Raw genomic sequence first — 22,845 nt, forward strand, 5'->3', positions numbered from 1 at the left:
AGTATGGTTCTGCTCTACATCTTGTCAGTTCATAATCCAGAGAGACAGAAAAGAAGGACATGGTGGGGAGAGGGGAGGAAGGGAGACTGACTGATTTCCTGTGGTTATGACCACAGATCCGAGTTTTGGGTGACAGTTCACTGCCAAACTGTTTCATCTTGGGGCGGTGGTTTGGTGTTGTGGTGGCAGGGAAATGAACCACAAGACTTCTGAATCCTCTTCTCTCAGAGTAAACAACACAGATGTGATTTTAAAGTTTCAGTCTTATCTAGAATCTGAATAATCTGGTGCTCCTGAAGACCATGCTTTTCAAGTAAGCAATCAAACCATTTCCTATCAAAGTACCAAGGACGTTCTTAGAACAAAGCCACAGCAGGGAGGAATACTACAGAACATGACCCCAAGCACTCAGCTAACTTATCACTGAGCTGGGAAACTGAAGAGATGACCGTTCAACAAGGCAAGAGGGCAGAGTATACAGTGAACGTGAACCCAGGCTGTGCCGTAGGCTGCAGGTGCTGGAGCCTCTCGTCCCTTCTCTGCATGGTCACAAAAGGAGTACTATAAATTTTAAGGGTCATTTAAGACTTTAGGATGAGGAAGGTCCCTCATAGTCATAAAGATCTAGTCTCACTTCTTGGCTTTCAGAGTAAGGCACAGCATGTCCTGTTTACCGAGCCGTTGCAATATTGCAACTAAAGGTCTTTTGCAATTTGGACAACTGTGGGCCTAGAGGGTATGTGCTACAGAGGCTACAGAGCAGCCAGACAGGGAGATGGGGGAGGGTCCCCAACTCTGGTCTATGACGTGGGGCTGGATGCGGTCTTCCTGGTGAAGCAGTCACAGAAAACGCCCTCTCTAGACCTGTTAACTAAAGGGCCTGGCTTCTTTGGTCTCTCCCTTTTCCTATTAAACTTAAGAATCAGATTGATGAAAAACATAAATAAGGGACATCCCCACACACACACCATGGAAACAAATAACTAGTAGGAATGTTATTAGTAAAACCAACATACTGCATTCTACTTAAATGTAAAGATGAAACTGACACACAGAAAAGAACTGAAAGACTTTGCAATGAGTAAGCTTCTAGTCACGAGGAGGAACCAATGAGCGAAAACTACCAACTGAAGATAATTTCCTCACTGATTTTAGAGAATTTTTAAACTCATTACTAAAAGGAAATGACCTTGAGGTTGGGTGGGTAATGAGAAGCTAAGATTTAAAACAAGGCTAGATTTTTGTGAAATCTTTATAATTAAACACTTTCTTACTTCTGTGTAATTTTAAGATTGTGTAAGACATAGCAGTAAGAACTCGTTCTCCTTCGAAGATATAGATGTCCCATATTCTGAGGTTTAGTGTAAAGGGCGTCTATAATTAAAAACAAAACAGAAATAAGATGAACAGTTTGTCCTCGTCTGGTATTTTTAATTTTATGATTGGACTTTTTAAATAAATACTCACCCGATCAAGGAAACATTGAAAAAACCACTTCATTGTGTAAAAACTTGTGTAGACTTCTTGAGAATCCTGGAAAAAACAAAAATTTCACAATTTCTGGATTGCTGCACACAAAATACGACAATATAATAAATACTAAAAGTTAGGCAGGTTGTTGGAGGTAGCTGTCACAGCTAAACAAAACCATTCATTACAAATCTCCTCTGTGCTGGAGTATTTCCCCTTTTTCTCTTCCAACTCCCTCTTCTTCCTCAGTTGTACTTTTTAAAATCACCCTGAGAATAAACCAGCCCCTCATAAGATAAGACTGTTATACAGTACTTTGATTCTCTTTTAATATATTCTAAAAGGAAGCATCCTTGCTTTACTAAATTACTATATTTTTTCAGAGGAGTATGCATGTCATTCACCGAGGATGAGTCTGTATGATCCTTAAAATATTTTAGTAAATACTTTAGTGCAATTAAAAAACCTCCTAAATCACTGAGAAATCACATATCCTTAAAAACTATATTGTTTGTATTATTATATATCAGCTTCAAAGACAACTGATGCTATGAGTTGGGGCTGTGATAGTTCATTGGTACTACATTTCACAAATCTAATGTCCTCTGAGCAACTGGGAACTGTAACTGCTAAGTTAATGAAATGGATGAGACTGTACACCAATAGAGCAATGGGGACCGATGGCTGCACTCAAGTCTTCTAGCTTTATTCTTGGTACAGGTGGGTGTAAGTCAAGGTCATATCTACCTACCAAGTGCTGCTTAAGCTTGGACAAAAATTTATTCAGTATTTTTTCATGATGTTCTTGAAACCTCAAGAGTTTGGGAAAACCATGGACAAAAAATCCTAGAATACAAACATAAAAACAATACTTCATAAATAAAAACAACAGAAATCCCTAAAGTGCAACATATTTCTTTTATCTTGTAGCTGTCAACAACAAGAAAAACAAACCTAGTAGTTACCCAAATATTTTTACTTATCTTCAAGGAAACAATTATGTATAAGCTTTGATTAATGAAAACTTATAGCCTAGTATGTGTTTGCTAAGGATTGCCTATCACCTTGTAAAAGTATAAAAGAGGACAGAGTATTTCTGAATTAAAAGGGAAACTAAGAAAGTAAGAAAAAATGGAAACTGAAGCTTTTTATCAAGATTATCTGTTTACTTGAAGTACTGGGTGATGTCTTAAACACATACTTCTTCTATAAATTATTCTAATCTTGATTACTTATTTTGCTTCCCCATTATATAAAACAAACATTGTATTACTTTTTTCAGGCTTACTCTAACAGTATCATTAGAGTAACCATGCTTCCCAGGTTAATAACAGTTTTTAGTCCTTTTTATAAGTGATATTTAACATAAGCTAAAACATGCGGGCACTGTATGATCAATGTTAACATATTCTATCCCAAATGATTATGCAATACAATCTATTAAGATTTCTAGGAAGTAACTGTAAATGGGAAGTTATTATTAACTTTGTGTATGTAACTCTTGGAAATTTACATCTATTTTTATTCACAAGTCTCCTTTCAGATATTCTAATAGTCCATTAAAAAAGACACATACACAATGAATTTATGATTTCTCCATATGAGTTTTTCAGCCTGGGTTCTAGGTAACTTCAAAAGATGTTAATAAGTGTTCTATGTTTTTAAAAGAATCCAGGAGAAATACTGTATGTCACATATACCCTTTTTTTGCCTATGTTCACAGGCATATGAGATTCTGAATGTTTCCAAGTTGTTTTACAGACTAAAGACACTTGTTTTTCTTAGTTTACCTCATCTCCCAGACTTATCTGATCTTGGAGTCCAATTTTTCCCCACAGAATGCATGTTTCCAAAACGTAAAACTATGTCCCTGCAAGAAACTGAGGAACACTGCTGGGAAGCACTGCTTTATGATCCTTGGGGAAGGGCTATTTCTTAACTGATTCTCAGCTTTCTAAGGAGTGTGTAAACATCTCCAGAGATAGAAAATTCCTCCCCTAGTAATACTTTCTGGTGAAATGATTTCATTAAAAAAAAAAAAAAAATCTATCTCTCTCTCTCTCTTTCTCTGCCACTTTCATGGTCAATTTGAAAGGAATGGGAGTTGGAAGGAACTCAAGAAAAAGTCTGATTTTGAAAAAGGCAATTCCTTCAATAATAAACATGAGCTCAAGGATGCTAAGATACCGCTTCCCTTTTCAGTGGGATCCCAGATTTTGTATTTTAAGTCTCAGGCTTCAGCCTTCACTTGACACTTTTTTGAGTGATAACAGCTTCATATAGGAAATGCAAAGAACTGAGATAACCTTCAGTTATAAAATTTCATAGGCAGATCTAGAAACAAATATCTCTAGGTACAAACTTACCCATAATAATGACCTGAACTGTTTTGTAAATGTAAATATTAGAATAGTAAAATAAATACTGCTTTGTAGACTAGACTGGGGCTTCCGAGGTGGTGTGATGGTAAAGAATCTACCTGCCAATGCAGGAAGCACAAGAGATGTAGGTTTGATCCCTGGATCGGAAAGATCCCCTGGAGAAGGAAATGGCAACCCACTCTAGTATTCCTGCCTGGGAAATCCCATGGACGGAGGAGCCTGGTGGGCCACAGTCCATGGGGTCACTACGAGTCAGACATGACTGATACACACACACATAGCTTAGACTGGTGACAATAATTACTGAAAGCAAGTTATCAGGCTTGTTAAAAGAGATGGATTTTCTAAAACTGGACAGTATTCCACATAATTATACACTACTTAAAATGTTAATATTCCACTGTACTTCCAAGATTATCAGCAATGCCATCTCACGCTAAAGCGAAATAAAGACTAAGGAAGAGTTGTGTGTCTTCAAGATGCCTTTTGCAATGATACTATTGAGTGGCAGCTCAATGTAATGTGTCTTACTACTGGAGTTCACTTATGGGATGCAAAGTGTCCAGAAACACTCATCATGCAGATAGTACTTATTTTTTTAAAAATTCACAGGAAACACTGAAGGAGATAGCTAAACGCAAACATATACATGTAAACACAGTGCTTCAACAATAACCACATGGTAAGAATGTGAGATTTAATATACTATGGAAGGTCATAGTTTTGAAAATTTAAAACATCGCTTTAACCTGTGGCAGGTTCCCCACCACATGAAGCTTCAATGTTCACAAAGAGAATGATGGTCCATTCTCAGAGTGATTAGTGTTAAAACTGTCTTTAATTTGATATTATCACACTCAGTGGCATTGAGAAAATAATTTTGCATGACATGGACAAATGCCACTTTTATTTTCAAGAGAAGTTTCAATCCAAACTCTCTCAAGTTTATTGTACATGCTTGGCAAATACAAGGAAAATATTATTCAAAACAGTATAATATCTTGAAAACAAAAAAATCACACAAGCTTTGAAATATCAAAGTGCCCAGAATATGTTATCAGCTTTTTTTTTTTACTGTAAGATGGAATCGCTTTTAAGGCTGAAAGAACTAAAACACATTTGACACACCAAATTACTGTGAACCTTTCCTTTAAACACCTGAGTGTCATTTCTCAATTAATATTCTCTAACAAACTGACATAAATCACAATATCCAATCAACAGTAGACATTTCACTGAAGGCATGACTGTCCAACAGTTTCGATAAAAAGCTTCCAATAATTCAGTTTTTCCTAAATTCTTCCAAACCTAGTTTCTCCTAACCAGGGCAAGTAAGGAAAGAATTTTAAAACATCAATAGTGTATGTGGTAGTAAAGACGAAGGAATATAAATGTGAACAGAAAAGCTTAGAAAAGTTCAGTGAAGAAGAATTAAATAAGAGATTAGTAATAAACACTAATGAATTAAACACGCCCCTAGACAAGTTGCTATACTTGACTCCACCAAGCATCACCCCGAGTCTGACTGTTTGAACCTGCCTGTCTCTCCCTCCCGGGTTTGTTGCTGATGATCAACCTCAGGGCCCTCATACCGTGCATGGCGTGTTTGGGGCCTGAGAACAGCTTGACCAGGGCCCAGAAGGCATCTTCCTCGTTCATGTACATGAGGAGCAAGGCTGTGATCTGGCTCATCCCCTGACAGTATCCAACCTCCTAAAGAGAAACGAGAACAGAGAAACCGGCGCTCTTAAGATCAAATTACATTGTACATACAGGTATGAAAAACTGATGCAGAAAACAGAAAATGCCTAAATACATTACTTAATGTGCAGTTCTACAGAGAAATATTACAATCATCACAGTACCGAGCCACATGCTATCAGACTGTTTGTGTTGAAGAATAAATGCAGAAGTATGGACAAGTCTAATCTAAAAGGACTTTATTGACCTCTGCTCAATACTGTTATTACACCTTCTGTAAAGAGCACTGTTATATTTCTGTTTTATGTGTGATTCTCAGCTCAATATTCCTCCTCTTTGCTCAGATGTTGGCAAATTTCTCTCCTTGCACAGTTCCCAATTGGCTGTCTTTTCTCCTCGAGATTTCTGGATCCTTATGGAGACACATTTTGGGGTACCCTTCCAGTCTAAGCCCCTTCCCTGAGAACTGCCCGTTCTCCCCATAATTATACCTAATTTCACATGGCCTTAAGGATCCATGTCGTGACATGTGAACCACAGCTCGTGGAGACGAGGGCACCTAACCCCAGGGAATCATCAAATCAGCTGCATGACAATTTTACTCATTTCTCCAGGAAAACTGAATAAAGCCACAACTACATACATGGTGGTATGTAGTTGAACAGAATGCCCACACTGAGGCTATGGCTGCAATAGCAGCCTAAGACAAACAGATAAGCAGGCAGAGAGACACACCTGAAGAGAGAAACAGTACAATGAAGTTTCCAGAGACAGAGTCACCACGTGGCCCCGAGCGGGACAGAAAGAGGAGCTCTTCTCCCTGTAGGCTTCTCACCTTCCAGCTGCAACAGCCACCCCACCTTCACTTCTATGAGATGTCCCTTTAATCAATTCCTTTTTAACTTGCCCTAGTTTGAGTGAATTTCTGTTTCTTGTAACTTAAAGGTTTTGATTACAATAGAAATGGTACACCTCAAGGTTCAAGGTGTCCTTCTTGGAATCCAGTCAGCGAAGTGTTTACTTGGCATCTATACTGGTGCTAACAATAGTTGATCTCTTCCTCCAAATCTCTCTCCCTCAAGAGAAATCAATGCCTTAAGAATAACATGTTCTAATACCAAAACATTTAGTTTCAGCTTACTCCAGGAGACAGCAAGTAGGTATCTACGGTCTGCCATCCGGACCTCACCAAATAAATGAAATGTGATTCTGAAAGGCAACCTCCCAGGGGAATGAAGAGTCACCAAGAGTCAAGCAGAATTAATCTAGCCACTACTTCCTGCCCTGCTGATTCCCAGTCCTAAGTGCTTAAAATAAAAACAAGAAAAACACCACCACAAAAAAAGCAACCTGTGGTAAGGAGGGGAAAAGTGAGCTTTGCTTTCATACTGTGGTTCTTCCCACTTTCCAAGAGCTCTGCTCTGATACCCTGGGGCGGATGAGGGAGCCTTGGGAAGGTCCACACAGACTGTCCAGTCCTGAGATGAAGCAACACAGGCCAAGGGGGCTTTTTCAGGAAGGAGGCCCAAAGATTTCCGCCAGGTGCTCAGAACACAGCTCAAAGAGCTGTGGGCAGGTAGGCGCCGACTTACCGTATTATAAATAGAATATGCAGCAAGAACGTGGAACAGGGATTGTTGCCTAGAGGAAAGAAATTTACATGGAACACAATTTAGTTTTTTCACCTTTTTAAAATTAGGAACTTAAAAAAAATATAAGAAATGACCCCAAGCTCAAATTTAAACAGTACTCTACACAGCCTAAACTTGAGGCTAGCTAACATTCATTTTGACAGAAAGGACTTATAACAAAAAGCACAAAGCACCTCACCACGTCTTCAACTTGCTGTCCTCTTTCAGTGACCTGTTCTCACTACAGACTCATCCCCACAGAAGGGGCCGGCTGGACGGAGCTGAGGACCAGCCTCTGAAGCCTCACTCACAGGGCCAGCATCCTGCAGCACCTTGCAGGGTGGGGGCATTTCCCTTAGGGGGCTGTGTCCGCTGGAAATCAGCTCCCAAGACTGGCATCACCTCTCCCCTGGCCAGGATTCAGGCCCAGGATCCAAGCGTGGGAACAGGAGAGGCTCCACCCACTGTGACCTCTTGTCCACTAACAACTTATTTGCTTTCTGCTGCATCAACCTTAGGCTCTGCTGCTCTAGAGGTCCTGGCTCCAAAGACAGGAGTGTCCCCACTAGGAGACAAACACTTCCACTGAACTGGGAGCCAGGCTGGCCACCCCTACCACTATGGACTCCTCATGCCTCTCAATCAGCACGCAGAGGAGGAGGCAAGTGTACCAGCTGGAGTGACTGATCCTGGTCGCTGAGGGGAAAGGTGAGCTGCTAGGACATGGTGGACGTAAGCAAGAGGCACGTCTGGAACAGAGAATACTGAAGGTGCCTCAGAGTACAACCAAACCCAGTGATTAAGTCCACGGAACACCACCACAATCAAATTCAGGCAGGACTGCTAATGGCAGACTCTTCAGGAATAAAGGTGTAGGGCCCACAGCAGCCAAGGGGCCTGCTGAGGGCAAAGGGTACATGGGATGGGAAGTGGAAGGTAAGCATGACCAGCAGTGACCACATGCCCAGTCACGGACATGACGACTACATCTGAGTACTTTTTCCTTATCTTGGTATCAATATGTTTGTGTATATACATATATTTTTTTAATGTGCTTTGCTCCTTCTCTTTTCCCTTGTGTTCCCATCTACCATCAGATGTTTAATCATAGCTGACTATATCACAGCATTTAGCTTATACGTATCAAAGCAAAAGGAGTACATATCCCCAAGGACTCAGCATCATTTTGTCGGGAGGGGTTGGCATATTTTGAGTTGTAAGCAGAATAGCTGTGGAAGTACAGAATATTATAAGGAAGTACAACTTCATTGTCTTTACTCAAAAATTAAGTCAATGAGTGTTGTCTGTGATGGTGAGCTTCTTAAGTGCACTTGGCATATTTTGAGTCATAACCAGGATAGCTGTGGAAGTACAGAACATTATTAGGAAGTACAATTTTATTGTCTTTACTCAAAAATTAAGTAGATGAGTGTGGTCTGTGATGGTGAGCTTCTTATGTGCACTTGGCTGGGCTGCAATCCCCAGATATTCAAACTCTAATGGAGGTGGAGCTGTGAAACAGGTCTTTTATAAATGTAACCAAAACACACAATCAGTTGGCTCAAAGTCGGGGAGATTACCCTCCATAATCTGGGAAGCCCTGACGCAATCGGTCAAAAGGTCGTTAGATCTCTGAAGGTCCTTCCTGACACCTGCACTATGGACCTTGAACTTGCTAGTCAGTTCCAGCACGCTGTAAGCCAACTCCTCACAGCAAGTCCCTTAGTTTACATCTCTTACTGGTTTCTATTTCTCTGGCTGAACCTTAACTGATACGGAGGACAACACAACTGTACATTTCATTCCTAAACAGCCACTGTCATTTTATTCACCCATTTCCCATTTTTTTAGTTTCACCTGTACATGGAACCAGGGTCTAAGAATGCATTTATTACTGACATGGTTCTCAAAAAGTAACAAAATCTCTCATTTCTTTTCTGAGATTTTTAATAAGAGTATCTACCATATATTTAAGAATTTCTAGATCATAAAATGATTTTATAGCAAATAGTATAGCACAGATATGTCAAGGATTAAAAATTTAAGCTAAGTTATATGCTAAAGTTGACATAATATGGACCAAAGGATCTGCCAAAATTTAAACCCTCAGAGGTGGAAGCAAAATTATCACCCATATAAGATATTCCAAACACTCACATTTCAAGTTGATAAAGACTATTTGTAAATGCTATTCATAGTCCATAATATTAAACTTTACTTACTTCACACCATATCTGTCTCTAAACATGATATGGTCCCTAAATGTGCGGTTGACATCAAGGTCTATCTGTCTGATATCAGGCGAACAACCCCGTGCTCTGTGTTTTAATTTCTGAAGAGGAAAAAAGTGGAGAAGAAAGCACATTTTAATGGAAATCAAATGTCAAAAAGTCTATGACAAACAGTAAAATAATTATCATTTAAAAACTATTTTTGATTTAGGAAAACCACTTCTATGGTTCAAAAATAAAAACAACATAAAAAGGTGCACACTGAAAGGATTCCCTCTGTCCACACACCACCACCCTGCCTTACCTCCTCCCCCTCCCACCCTCTCAGGGCAGCTAGATTTTCATTTGGATGGAGAATGTTTGGAGTTTGCGTTGCTAAGACTCTTCCCAGGCAAGCCAGGCAGTTCACGGTGATTCCTTTCTTCTTTCCAATATAATGTTCTAGTTTTCCTTGGAGCTTATCACTGCCCGGTTGCTCGTTTCTCAATTGGCTTAGTTTTCTATAAAGTGTTGCTAGTTCAACCCAGGCTCACTTTAGGCTGCTGTCAACCTCTCCTGGCTGTTCCAGGAGAATAGGCACCTCCTGTTTTCTACTCCCCACAGAGCCGGCTCCTAGGGCCTTTGACCAGCTGCTCAGGGGGGCTGCTCAGGGGCTCCCCTTCACAAACATCTGCTAGGCCTTGCTTTGCTTAGGTTTCCTGGCTCCTGCATCTCACATCTTTCTTGGTTTACTTCCTTGTTCTGAGGAGCTTGGCCTCCAGTAGCTTTTGTGAAAAGATGTATGGAAGATCAATTTTTTGATACTCTGAATGTTAAGTCTACCTTCTTTCTTAGCTATTTAGCTATTTTAGAATTCTAAGTTAGAAAATATTTTTGCTCAAAAGGCATCACCTTCACTGTCTTCTGGCTTGCAGTGCTGCCATTCTACTTCCTTCTTTATAAGAAAGGGACTTCTATCTCTAAGTTCTGAAACTTGTAATTTCTGTTTTTGGTTTGGATCTATTTTTAGCCACAGGTTTGGGCATTTGATGGATCTTTTCAATCTTAAAAACTCATTGAGTTGAGTTTTGACTTCACAATCTATTTTCTAGGAAACTTCACTTGTCATTTTCAAACCCTCCTCTAGAATTTTTCATTTCTATTATCATCTTTTATATTCATAGGCTCTGTTGTTCTCAAATGTTCCTTTTATAGCATCCTATACTTGTTTTATGGATGCAATATCTCTTTTTATCCCTCTGAAGACATCAGCAATAGCTCTTCTGTTTTTTTCTTGCTCTATGGGCTGTTTCTCATAAGTTGCTTTTTCCACTTGTTCCTATTTTCCATGCTAGCTCCTAGCTCCTCTCCTCACTGTCTGCTTGTATTTGAAAGAAGACACAAGAAAACTGATGGAAAGTTCTGTGTGCAGACGGGCTTCACAACTGTCTTCACTGCAGAGTGGTCCAGCTGCTTTCACCGGGCCTCCCCCACAGTCAGGAGTTTGGGGTTATTTTCTTGGGCTGGTCAGATTCCTAAAGAAACACTCCTCTGATCTCCCATCAGGAGGACAAGTGCCCAAATGCTGATGTTCGGGAGTCCAGTGGAGGGAAAGGCTGGTCTGCCCCAAGTTCAGGGCATCCACTCCCCTGCATCTTCTTCACGTGTCTGTGTCCTCTCCAGCCCACAGGCCCTCTGCTTCTCACCCCCCACCCCCCGCTTCCCCAGAAAGGAAATGCTTGACGAAACATGATAAAATATGCTTTAAAATACAATTTAGTTGAAAGGGAGAAAAACACCCGATCACATCTAGAATATGAATTACTCTAGAGGACAAGAACACTTAACACAAAAAAGACCTCATGACAGAAGCAAAGCCCAGTTAAGCAGGTAAAAAAAATAACAGAACAGAAAGATTATTTATGTCCTAGAATGGTGACAAGCTAAGGGCAGACTACAGGAAATTAAGCATATTTATCTTAACAAGAGGAGGTAAGCAACTTCTCGGGTAATCTCTGAGACTGAGTCCATGAATGTCACAATAATAAAGAATAAACACTTACTTAAAAGAAACAGGATCCAATGAGCCTATAAACCTGAGGGCAGAAGTACGGTGGAAAACACCTGGATGAAAAAATAGCCACCTCATTGTGGGTCTGGCCAACAACATTCTTCAGCCTTGCTAAAGCTTCAAGTGAGGTTGTTGAGCACTGTGGCCAGACCCCTGCCATCTGTGACACAGATCACAAGACCCCAGAGAGACAGATAACGATGAGATACAGATAAAAGAACGGGAAAAACAGTAGGTAAGAGCACCGGTTCAAGAGCCACCACCATTATCACTGTTTGAGAATAATCTTAGTAGATTAAGGAAAAGTAGTTTTATTCTCATTGAATTTCCATAACATCTAACAGAAAAACCCAAACAAACTTTCCAGCCAAATCAATATCTAATCAATCATTTAAAATAATTTGCAACTCTAAAATCCCAGGACATAAATTCATAATCTGTGGAGGGTCCAAACAATTAATTTAAAAAGTCTTGTCAAAAAAAAAGTAACTGCTTAAATTAACCAATATTTATAACCTTACATCTTGATGAAAAAAAATTTTTTTAATTTATTTATATTTTATTGACGGATAATTGCTTTACAGAATTTTGCTTTTTCTGTCAAACCTCAACATGAATCAGCCATAGGTATACATATATCCCCTTTTGCCACTATCATTCGACATAGTTCTGGAAGTCCTAGCTACAGCAATCAGAAAAGAAAAAGAAATAGAAGGAATCCAGATCAGAAAAGAAGTAAAGCTCTCACTGTTTGCAGATGACATGATACTGTACATAGAAAACCCTAAAGATAGTATCAGAAAACTACTAGAGCTAATCAATGAATTTAGCAAAGTTGCAGAAGTCAAAATCAATATACAGAAATCACTTGCACTTCTATATACTAACAATGAAAAATCAGAAACAGAAATTAAGGAATCAATCCCATTCACCATTGCAACAAAAAGGATTAAATATCCAGGAATAAACTTACCTAAGGAGACAAAAGGACTGTACACAGAAAATTATAAGACACTAATGAAAGAAATCAAAAACAACATCAACAAATGGAGAGATATTCCATGTTCCTGGGTAGGAAGAATCAATATTGTGAAAATGACTATACTACCAAATGCAATCTACAGATTTAATGTAATCCCTATCAAATTACCAATGGCATTTTTCACAGAACTAGAACAAAAAATTCACAATTCATATGGAAACACAAAAGACACCGAATAGCCAAAGCAGTCTTGAGAAGGAAGAATGCAGCTGGAGGAATCAACCCTCCTGACTTCAGATTCTACCAGAAAGCTACAGTCATCAAGACAGCATGGTACTGGCACAAAGACAGAAACACAGACCAATGGAACCAGATAGAAAGCCCAGAAATAAACCCATGCTCCGTGGGTACCTTATTTTTGATGAAATTTTACTTATACATAAGCAGGAAGGTATTAAAAGAGCATTCCAAAGTTCCTTTTTAATTAATACTGGGTTTAAATTTTAAGTTTTCTTCATTTCAGTTATTCTAACTTATTCTATTTATATATACTTTCAGAGGAACATTTATTTTTAGATATACATTTCCTATTCCTTCCAAAGGTTAATATAAAATTTAGGTTTAGAAAGGCTATAGCTGAGATGACAAGGAGGTAAATTTAATGCACTGGCCAATTTACAAGTCTTGCTGGTCACTTTTATTAACAAATAATAAAACCTAGAACTGCTGTAACAATCTTGGGGGAAAGAAGAAAACAGTCAGTCATACACACACAGCTGCTGGATAAACTGAATTCTGCTATTATTTTCCTAAAACCTCTAAAAGTGACACTGTAAATCTATTATTAATCCTGCATTGCAAATGAACAGCTGCAACCAGGTGTTAATTTTCCTTACAAATATGCCCCAACCATGACTGACGGTTTCAAAACGCCAGACTGGCTCTTGGTACTCACACTGTACAGGTCTCTGGTCTCTTCCTTCATTTTTGGGATCTCCAGGAGCAGTGCCCAGACTTCACCTCTGAGTTGGAGTGGGATTCCTTTGTAAATTCTCCTGTGAAACTTATGGAAAGAAACATAAATTGAAAGTTACAAACACAAAGCTCAGACTAGTCCCTTAAATCACTTTTGTTCCTCTTTTCAAAGGATTCCTGGTAACTGATAGAATTTAACACTCTTGGACCCTCTCACCTCTCCTCTTTAGATCTGAACAGGAGACATGCACACAGAAAGGACAGAATAAACAAGGAAGAAGATGTCAAGTATGTCCATACATCAGCATCTTCATTCACTGCAGAGGTGTGCCTTCAGACACACGAGGGCACAGCTGGTGCCCTTTCTAAAGCCATTCCCCGCTGATGTGCCTAACTAGTTACACACTTCCCTTCTTTCCCCTCATTCATCTAAAAGGTCCAGAATAACAAAATGGTTCTCTTGTGTCAAAGTGTCTTTACGGAGGCTCTCCAGAACCTTTTATCTCACAACTCATTGTGACTCCCAGTCTTCATTCATCTCCCGACCTCCCTGTCCCAACACACACACACACTCCCTCTTCCCTCTCTTCTCAACTCTGGAGAGTTCCTTCAGGGAAACTTTTGTTCTTTTCCTAATGACACTGATCCTATCTGACCAGACAAAAATAGTGATAAATTTCCATCAAGAAGGACTGCCACTTCTGAATGAAATTATGTATAAATCATCAGTATCATTAACTCTTTGGGTACTTGATACTGCTATCACTCTAAGATCTTAAGACTCAGCATACCTCTCCAACTTCTTGTGATTTGCCTTTTTCCTTAAAGCTAACCACATATTCAAAATAACATATGCTTATTATGCTCATTATAAAGTTGTACATAAGGAAACTTTAAAACTTAAAAGGAAGTGATGAAACAAATTATGGCAGAAACTTCAGGAACAAGGTAAAAATAAGTACATAGTTACCATTAGTCTCCTGAGTCTGGATCTGAGAGTTTTAAACCATCCATGAGGCCCCCTGCTTCTTAACAACCACATTCTATTTCCTTCTGGCCTTTAACTGACACACACCAAAAGGGACTGCTAGGCAAACAGACAATAAGCAAGCCCTGGCATCTGGACATACCATCTCTTGCTTATCATTAAAAATGGCCTTGAGAAATTTATTTCTATACATCATGCCTCCATTTTCCCATCAGTAGAATCTAATATTGGTTAATACAGGTCTGTCAGTTACCTGACCAAAAAAGGTTCATTCAGTTATTTGACCAAAAAAAAAAAAAAAAAAAAAAACCACCATATATATATACATATCCATTGTAGGAACTCTGTTATGACAGAGCTCAGACACAATAATATCATGACTAGCTAAATCAGAATGGTCTCTGCCAGCAGAGATAACTTCATCTCTTCATTTAATAGATTATATTTAAAAAATACAGTGTGACTGTACATAGGGAGTAGTCACTGTGCAAACACAGGCAACCTTAATGGCCATTTTTTTCATTAAAGCTTATATTCTAAAAATACAAATATTCTCTATCAGACCTATATATTTTTATTTCAAGATATTGATAGATATTTCTTTGTACTACTACCACATAAGTAAGGATTCTATTGAGAGAAAACATATACTCTCCTTTGGAAGAGAAAAAAAATATACAGTATTTTTTAACTTCAATGTAATTTAAAACTGGGTATAAACTGAGAGCAGCAATTCTTTTAGAAGGTGCATTCTGCCTCATACCAGATTGGGCCATATATATCACCAAATAATTCTAGCATTCATTATAGTTGTGGGAAAGTGCTTTAAAATGATACATGAAAGAAAGCTCCATTAAAATCTCTCACTGAGAAGTACATTAGCAGAGTTGCTGTCAGGATAACAGCCTAGCAGAACGCTCATTTTAACAAAGGCTTACATACTTTCACAGACATATGTATACTAGAGAAGGACATAAAGTCCTGTAATTCTACAAGTATTTTATTGGACTGAAGCTGAGATTAAAGCATAGGTACAATGCATCAAGATTGATTCTGTAATTAGCACTTGAAAGATCTTTCCACAATGACATCAGGTGAAGGAGCTGTCAGCTTTAGGTCAGTCTGAGAAGCAGAGTGTTTGCTAAACCAGACAACAGAGATCATGACCAGTATTCTACTCTGAACGGATACTTCTTGAAACATTTTAATAAAATTAGCAACCCAGAAATGAACTTACTTCTGATGAAAATAAAATAGCAATGGTCTAATGGAATTTAAATGGGGATATTTAGGATGCTCCTAAAGAAAAGTGATGTCATTCCTGGGAGATACCCCGTGACAAAAAGATTTTCAAGGTTGAATTTAATGTCCCTCTTGAAAATTTCTACCACATATTAAAGATGCTGAGGAATCCTGCAGTAAAGAAACCTGCTTACCTCTGTTCAGTTTTAATTTTCCCAACGTGACTTAACCGAAGAGCCTCTCTCTCATGGAATAATAAGCAACACTTACTGACTGCATATTAAGTATCAGGCATTATTCTTTGTGCTTTACATGAATTATCTTATTTAATTCTCAAAACAACTTGGTGAAGGAGGTATTGTGGTTTCCCTCATTTTACAGACAAGCAAACTAAGGCAGAAAAAAGGTTAAATACCTTCCCCCAAGTCACACGGCTAATAACGTGGCAGAGCTGGGGTTTGAACCTGGGATGGTCTATTGTTTAATCAGTAGGCAATACTGCTTCTATGTAAAAATACCTGTTAGAACACAAGGAATTGATGCTCCCTGGAAATCTTGTTGGCAAAGGCTGACACACAACAATTTATATCTATGTAAATAGGAAAATGTATATATATTGCACAGAAAAAAATGTGAGGAAACAGACAAAAATCAGAACAGTTAACGCAGTGTTTTGTTGTAGGATCATGGAAGATCTCTTTTTTTATCCTAAAAAAAAAAGTTTTTTTTAATTGTCTAACCTCCCTTCAAAAAACTGCTAGTGAATGCTTACTACATGTGAGGTACAATGCCTAATGGCTTACATGCATAAAATCATGAAATCTTCATCTCTTTGAAATGGGTATTATTATCTCCATTTCAAAGATGAGGAAACAGAAGTTTAGCTAAAGTCAGCAGTTCTCAAGGCATGGGCCATGCAAACTATTTTCTTAATGACACTAAAACATTACTGGCCTCTTTCCCTGCGCTGACTTTGGCACTGGGAGCAGAAAAACCTTAGGTTCATGGCTCCTCATAAAAGTCGAAGCTCCTGACACCTCGGCACAAACTAAGGCAAGAGAAGCACTGTGCAGGCAGTCACTGTGTTCTTTGATCACAGCTTAAAACAGAGGTCAGTGCACTTAGCAATGCCCTTAATGAAGCAGTGGAAACTATTAATTTCACTCAATCTCAATCCTGAACACACATCTTATTAATATTCTGGGTCATGAGGCAGGACACAGAGAGCACAGTGCCAGCCTCAAGTAAGAGCATTAATGAAACTGAACTGCGATCTGAACCAACTGCTTTTGTCAAGGACAGTAATCTGAAAAAATGACTGACTAACCATGGTTGTTGAGACTTGTGTGTTTAACAGACAGTTGCTCAAAAATAAATGAAGTTTAAAAATAAATAAATAAATGAAGTAAGCCTGTTACTTTAAGGAAAATTTGTTGTTGTTGTATAGTCTCTAAGTCGTGTCCAACTTGTTTGTGACCCCATGGACTGTAGCCCACCAGGCTCCTCTTTCCAAGGGATTTCCCAGGCAGGAATATTGGAGTGGGTCACCATTTCCTTCTCCAAGGGATTTTCCCAATCCAGGGGATAAACTCAAGTCTCTGGCATTGGCAGGCAGATTCTTTACCACTGAACCACCTGGGAAGCCCTTAAGGAAAATAACCTGACAGTATTTTTGCCACTGATAACTTTTGCCCTTTCAAACAAAAGTTAGAATTTTGGAAAACTTCGACTACTAGGAACTTCACAACTTAACAATATTTAAAGACTTTTCTGATGAGATTAGTAGGAATATTAATAGATGTATGCATTAAAAAAAAAAAAAAAAAAAACTGATTTAGAACAGCCCAAACTCCATGCAGGGCAAAAAGATTTAGGAGGGAGATCTGCTAGATGCTTTAGGACAAGGACGTGTTCCTGTTCACGAACACTTTTCAAAACAAAACTTCTCTCCTTCTGAGCAGGAAGACAGATGGATACCAAACCTGGAGTGACTGCAATAATCCTGACCCCAAAGGGAAGCCACGTTCAGCGGGAAGCTGACACCACAGCAGGCAGAGGATGGAGATGGAAAGAAACAAAACCACAAGCAGCAATGTAACCAAGCAGCAGAATTCCGTCACCCCTGAAAGCCTGCTGACCTCTGGGCTGTCCACCATGTCCTCTCAATTCCGGCAACCAGTCTAAACTGGGTATTCTGTGACAGCACAGAGACTCCTAATTTAAGGCATTCCACTCAGAAGCTTCCCCGATAACTCAGCTGGTAAAAAATCCGCTTACAAGGCAGGAGACCACGGTTCAATTCCTGGGTCAGGAAGATCTGCTGGAGAATGGATAGGATACCCACTCCGGTATTCTGGGGCTTCCCTGTGGCTCAGCTGGTAAAGAATCCACCTGCAATGCGGGAGACCTGGCTTTGATCCCTGGATTGAGAAGATCCCCTGGGGAAGGGAAAGGCTACCCACTCCAGTATTCTGGTCTGGAGAATTCCATGGACTTTGTAGTCCATGGGGTTGCAAAGAGTCAGATACAACTGAGTGACTTTCACGTCACTCACTCAATTAAATTAAAATTAAAAAATTTTTTTAAAGAATATGCATGTAATATTCTTATCATGAGAGAGGAAATTTTACTGGGAAAATCCACATTGAATTTGCATAGTTTCATAAGGAAGTAATATTTTAATTACCTTTTCAGTGTTCTTGTATTTTTCCCATCCTTTTAGCATTTTCAACCATTTAGTAGTTCTTTCAATTTCCAGGTGCTTTTGCTAAAAATAAAATTGAAATTCACTATTATTGTTTGTTTCAAACTTCTTTTACTTACAAATTACCAAAAAATGTCAAGGAAAATGCTGCTGAAAAAAGAACTACAAAAAAAGTTATGCAACATTGGACAGCAAATATCTTAACCTTTAAAAAAATAGTTGGACATATGATTACTCCTGTATCAATAGTACTCTCTTGCTTAAGTTAAAACACACAGGAGAGACAGGTAAAGAGAGAGGAGTCACATATTTTCTAACATTTCAAATTAATCTATCTCTGGATTATTTTCCCTGGAGAAGGACGTGGCAACCCACACTCCAGTATTCTTGCCTGGAGAATCCCGTGGACAGAGGAGCCTGGCGGGCTATAGTCCATAGCGTCACAAAGAATCGGACATAACTGAGCAACTAGGTACTTGGTATTTTACAAAGTTAAGCCAAAAGGAAATTTTAAAATATTTTGAAATATCTTTATGAAGCAACAAAAAACACAACTTCAAAATTCCATTCTCTTCTTTAACATTTTACTGAATTGTGGCATTTTAATTCTTTCAGTGACAAAGGTGGTTTTTGTAAAGAAGAACTGGATATTATTGGGAGATCATTACATAACTAGCATTATGCTAGTGAAAACTGTACAAAGCAACTGTTGCTGCCTTTGGGAAAGCTCACCATCTGCTCAAGGGCACCTGACAGGGAACATGCAGTGCTGGGCCTAGAGGCAGAGAGGGCGACTCAAGTCCAGTGGCAGGAGCAATGGCACCCACCCAGGACGGCAGAGGAGGCACGCCTGAGTGAAGAGCTGGAAGACCATCAGGGTTTTCATCAAATGCAAAATTCCGAGAAGCGCGGACAGATACACTTCTCAGACAATGCAGCACCACAGGGGCTAAAAAAGGACGCTTCCAGAGCTGAGGCTGAACACACGGTCGGCGGTTTCGACTGTCACTAAATTAAGATTCTGGGCAAAGCTGGGAACAGGGTGGAAGGGGTGGAGGGGGCTAAGGGAGCGGGGGAGATGGTAGAGAAAAGGCTTCTCCCTCCCTCTGGTTTCCAGGAGAAGGGACTTTTCCCGAAGTCCTCCAGCCTGCCCTCCAAGCTCTTATTAACTCTCATGGTGGTCGAGTGACTTACCTGGTCGGTACATTCAGAAAAAGAGACCTGGGTGTACAGCCCTCTGTTCTTCCCTTTGCGGGCCTGGCCTACACTCAGAAAGCTCATGCGGGTAGGCCGCGACCGGAAGCGAGTCTCTCCTCAGTCCAGGCGGCCCCCCACTGCTGCGCGCCTGACCTCCTTCCCCCAGCGACACCTCCCCCCACGAAGGCCAAGGTGCCTGTGGCCTCTCACTGCCTGGGAAAGGGCCGCAGGGTCCACACCGAGTGATCAGCTTTCGTGAGAACAAAACAACAAGAATTCCTAGGAGCAAGCGAGCTGCTGCTGTTCTGTTAATTCTCCTGGATGGCAGCATGTTCTCCCCTGAAGACCTCTGTAAGAGCATTAAGCGCATCTAAGGAGCGAAGGAAACAAGACCACACAGGAAAGAACAGTTCTGAAGGACATTTTATGCTCAAAAATGTATGCTCACCACACCCCATGAGGCCCAAAGGAGCCAACCAACTTCTCCACGTTCCCCTCTGGTCAGGTCAAAGCAAGGCTGTCTGGCCTCAGAACCTGTGCGCTGGGCCGCCATGTCCTAGGCCCTTGCCTCCACCCAGTCCTGGCTCTCCTCGGGGGAAATCTCAGCTCTTGGACGAATCCAGCCCCAAATAGGCAGATGGCACAGGCCCACCATCAATATTTTTAGATGCAAAAGAAGCATAAAATCCCAAAGAAAATCCTGAATTTAGGAAAAGATTCTCACCAATCAGAATACTTTTATGCAATTTTGGGGGGAGGATTATATCCTTAAAACTCTTTAATTACTTCTTTACTCTGCTAAAAATTTTGATGGGTTTTTCATAACAAACATGATCACTTGTGAGCAAAAGATACTGTTATGATTCTCATTTTTCAAAAGATTAAGCATATTCTCCATTATATTATTAGTGATAAAATGCTACAGATGGTTCCAGAAATATGTTTAATTTTAAACCTCAGCAGGGCACTGAAATCTAATTAATGTTTCTGCTAAATGTGACTTCAGAGAAGGCCAAGCTGTGAAAAATTAAGACTGACCTAAGGAGCCATTCAGTCACTTCACTGTTCTGCACTTCCTCCCCTGACTTCCTCAAAGCTCAATCCCTTTCTCCACCAACAGGAAAGCACCAAATAATTCAAGCCAACCCAAGAGCGTAATAACATATACTTTGCCAGGAAAAACCCTGCTGAGATCTAGCAGGTCTCCTGCTATCTTTCCTTTTTATGACTATTAAATTGTCAATAACTCACTTTAAAAAACAGCTATCCTTTTTTTTTAAAAGGCACATTTTTGTGTTCTAACGCTCATAATATATACAGAGAGATTATTTTAAATGCTTCACGTTCTTACATGCAAGCATAAAACACACATGCACAATTTTAAGAACTATTAAGTTGCTTTTCTTTCCCCTGCAGCAAAAAAAAGGAAAAACTTTGGGTAAAGCTCCCAGGCTGTAAGATTTTTAAATTATACACCAGTATAAAATTATACATTGGTATTCCATAGGGCTTAAGTGTTAACTCTGTAATGCTGTCAGATCAACTACACCAGATTTGAATGTACTCATGAATCTGTAATAAGCAGATAAAATATACTTTATCAGCAAAGATGCTACAGCTTAGCAACTCCAGAATTTATTCTGAAAACACATGTGACAAATATGAACTTAAATGCTCTAGAAAAAAAGGCCTGCCATGGACTCACTGACACCAAGACACTAGAACAAGAGCAGCAAGGTAGAACCACACCTAGAAGTTCAGCAGACACGTCCAACTCCACACATCCAAAAGGACTTCCCTAAACATGGTGCTACCACCCCTCCCTTCCCTACTGTGAATTAACAGCACCACCAGCCACTAAGTCAATCAGCCTAAAAGCTTAGCTTTTCTGTTTTCCATTTATCTTCCTTCCAGACCCAAACTGCACTCTGCTGGTCCCACCCATGTCTCCTGCTTCCAGCTTCCATCAGGTCCTCTGCCGGTTCTGGGCGGCGGGGGGGCGGGCAATGCTCATCCCTAGACAAGGGCAAGAACTCACAGGCAGCCCTGAGTGGCCTCAAGCCAGCCTCCACACTGCTGTGACCTTATAAGTGAGTCCCAGTTTAAAAAACCCTTCAAGGACTACCCATTATCTACAATTAAAGTTCAACGCTCTAACACAGGATGACACAAACTCACCTTCTAGTTTTCTGCTACTTTGATGACCTGGTCATCTTGAACTATCTGTCATCCCCAACACACAATGTATTTTCATGCCTCTGTTAGGAATCTATACAAAACTGCTATTAAATAACTCTGTTGACTTTCTACACTGACATCTTACTTTATCTCATTTTTACTGAAACATTTCTTTCTTTTTTTTTTTTTTTTTAATATTATTTTATAAGTTGGAGGCCAATCACTTTACAACATTTCAGTGGGTTTTGTCATACATTGACATGAATCAGCCATATAGTTACACGTATTCCCCATCCCGATCCCCCCTCCCACCTCCCTCTCCACCCGACTCCTCAGGGTCCTCCCAGTGCACCAGGCCCGAGCACTTGACTCATGCATCCCACCTGGGCTGTTGGTCCGTTTCACCATAGATAATATACATGCTGTTCTTTCAAAACATCCCACCCTCACCTTCTCCCACAGAGTTCAAAAGTCTGTTCTGTACTTCTGTGTCTCTTTTTCTGTTTTGCATATAGGGTTATCGCCACCATCTATCTAAATTCCGTATATATGTGTTAGTATACTGTAATGTTCTTTATCTTTCTGGCTTACTTCACTCTGTATAATGGGCTCCAGTTTCATCCATCTCATTAGAACTGATTCAAATGAATTCTTTTTAACGGCTGAGTAATATTCCATGGTGTATATGTACCACAGCTTCCTTATCCATTCATCTGCTGATGGGCATCTAGGTTGCTTCCATGTCCTGGCTATTATAAACAGTGCTGCGATGAACATTGGGGTGCACGTGTCTCTTTCAGATCTGGATTCCTCAGTGTGTATGCCCAGAAGTGGTATTGCTGGGTCATATGGCAGTTCTATTTCCAGTTTTTTAAGAAATCTCCACACTGTTTTCCATAGTGGCTGTACTAGTTTGCATTCCCACCAACAGTGTAAGAGGGTTCCCTTTTCTCCACACCCTCTTCAGCATTTATTGCTTGTAGACTTTTGGATAGCAGCCATCCTGACTGGCGTGTAATGGTACCTCATTGTGGTTTTGATTTGCATTTCTCTGATGATGAGTGATGTGGAGCATCTTTTCATGTGTTTGTTAGCCATCTGTATGTCTTCTTTGG

The 22,845-nt window shown here is 39.8% G+C and overlaps 1 protein-coding gene across 3 annotated transcripts in view; it reads right to left on the minus strand.

The window, feature by feature from the left end:
• USP6NL (USP6 N-terminal like) overlaps positions 1-22,845 on the minus strand; it is a 141,240-nt gene that overhangs the window by 13,311 nt on the left and 105,084 nt on the right. For all 3 annotated transcript variants that reach the window (XM_065920978.1, XM_065920979.1, XM_065920977.1), the window contains 8 exons: positions 18,338-18,418; positions 13,402-13,509; positions 9,406-9,515; positions 7,145-7,193; positions 5,444-5,564; positions 2,222-2,316; positions 1,468-1,533; positions 1,275-1,374 (listed from right to left, as the gene is read on the minus strand). In XM_065920978.1, coding sequence (XP_065777050.1) covers positions 1,275-1,374; positions 1,468-1,533; positions 2,222-2,316; positions 5,444-5,564; positions 7,145-7,193; positions 9,406-9,515; positions 13,402-13,509; positions 18,338-18,418 — 730 coding nt within the window. The remainder of the gene's footprint in view (positions 1-1,274; positions 1,375-1,467; positions 1,534-2,221; positions 2,317-5,443; positions 5,565-7,144; positions 7,194-9,405; positions 9,516-13,401; positions 13,510-18,337; positions 18,419-22,845) is intronic.

This window comes from Muntiacus reevesi, chromosome 2, assembly GCF_963930625.1.
Source record: "Muntiacus reevesi chromosome 2, mMunRee1.1, whole genome shotgun sequence".
In the NCBI taxonomy this organism is placed as follows: Eukaryota; Metazoa; Chordata; class Mammalia; order Artiodactyla; family Cervidae; genus Muntiacus; species Muntiacus reevesi.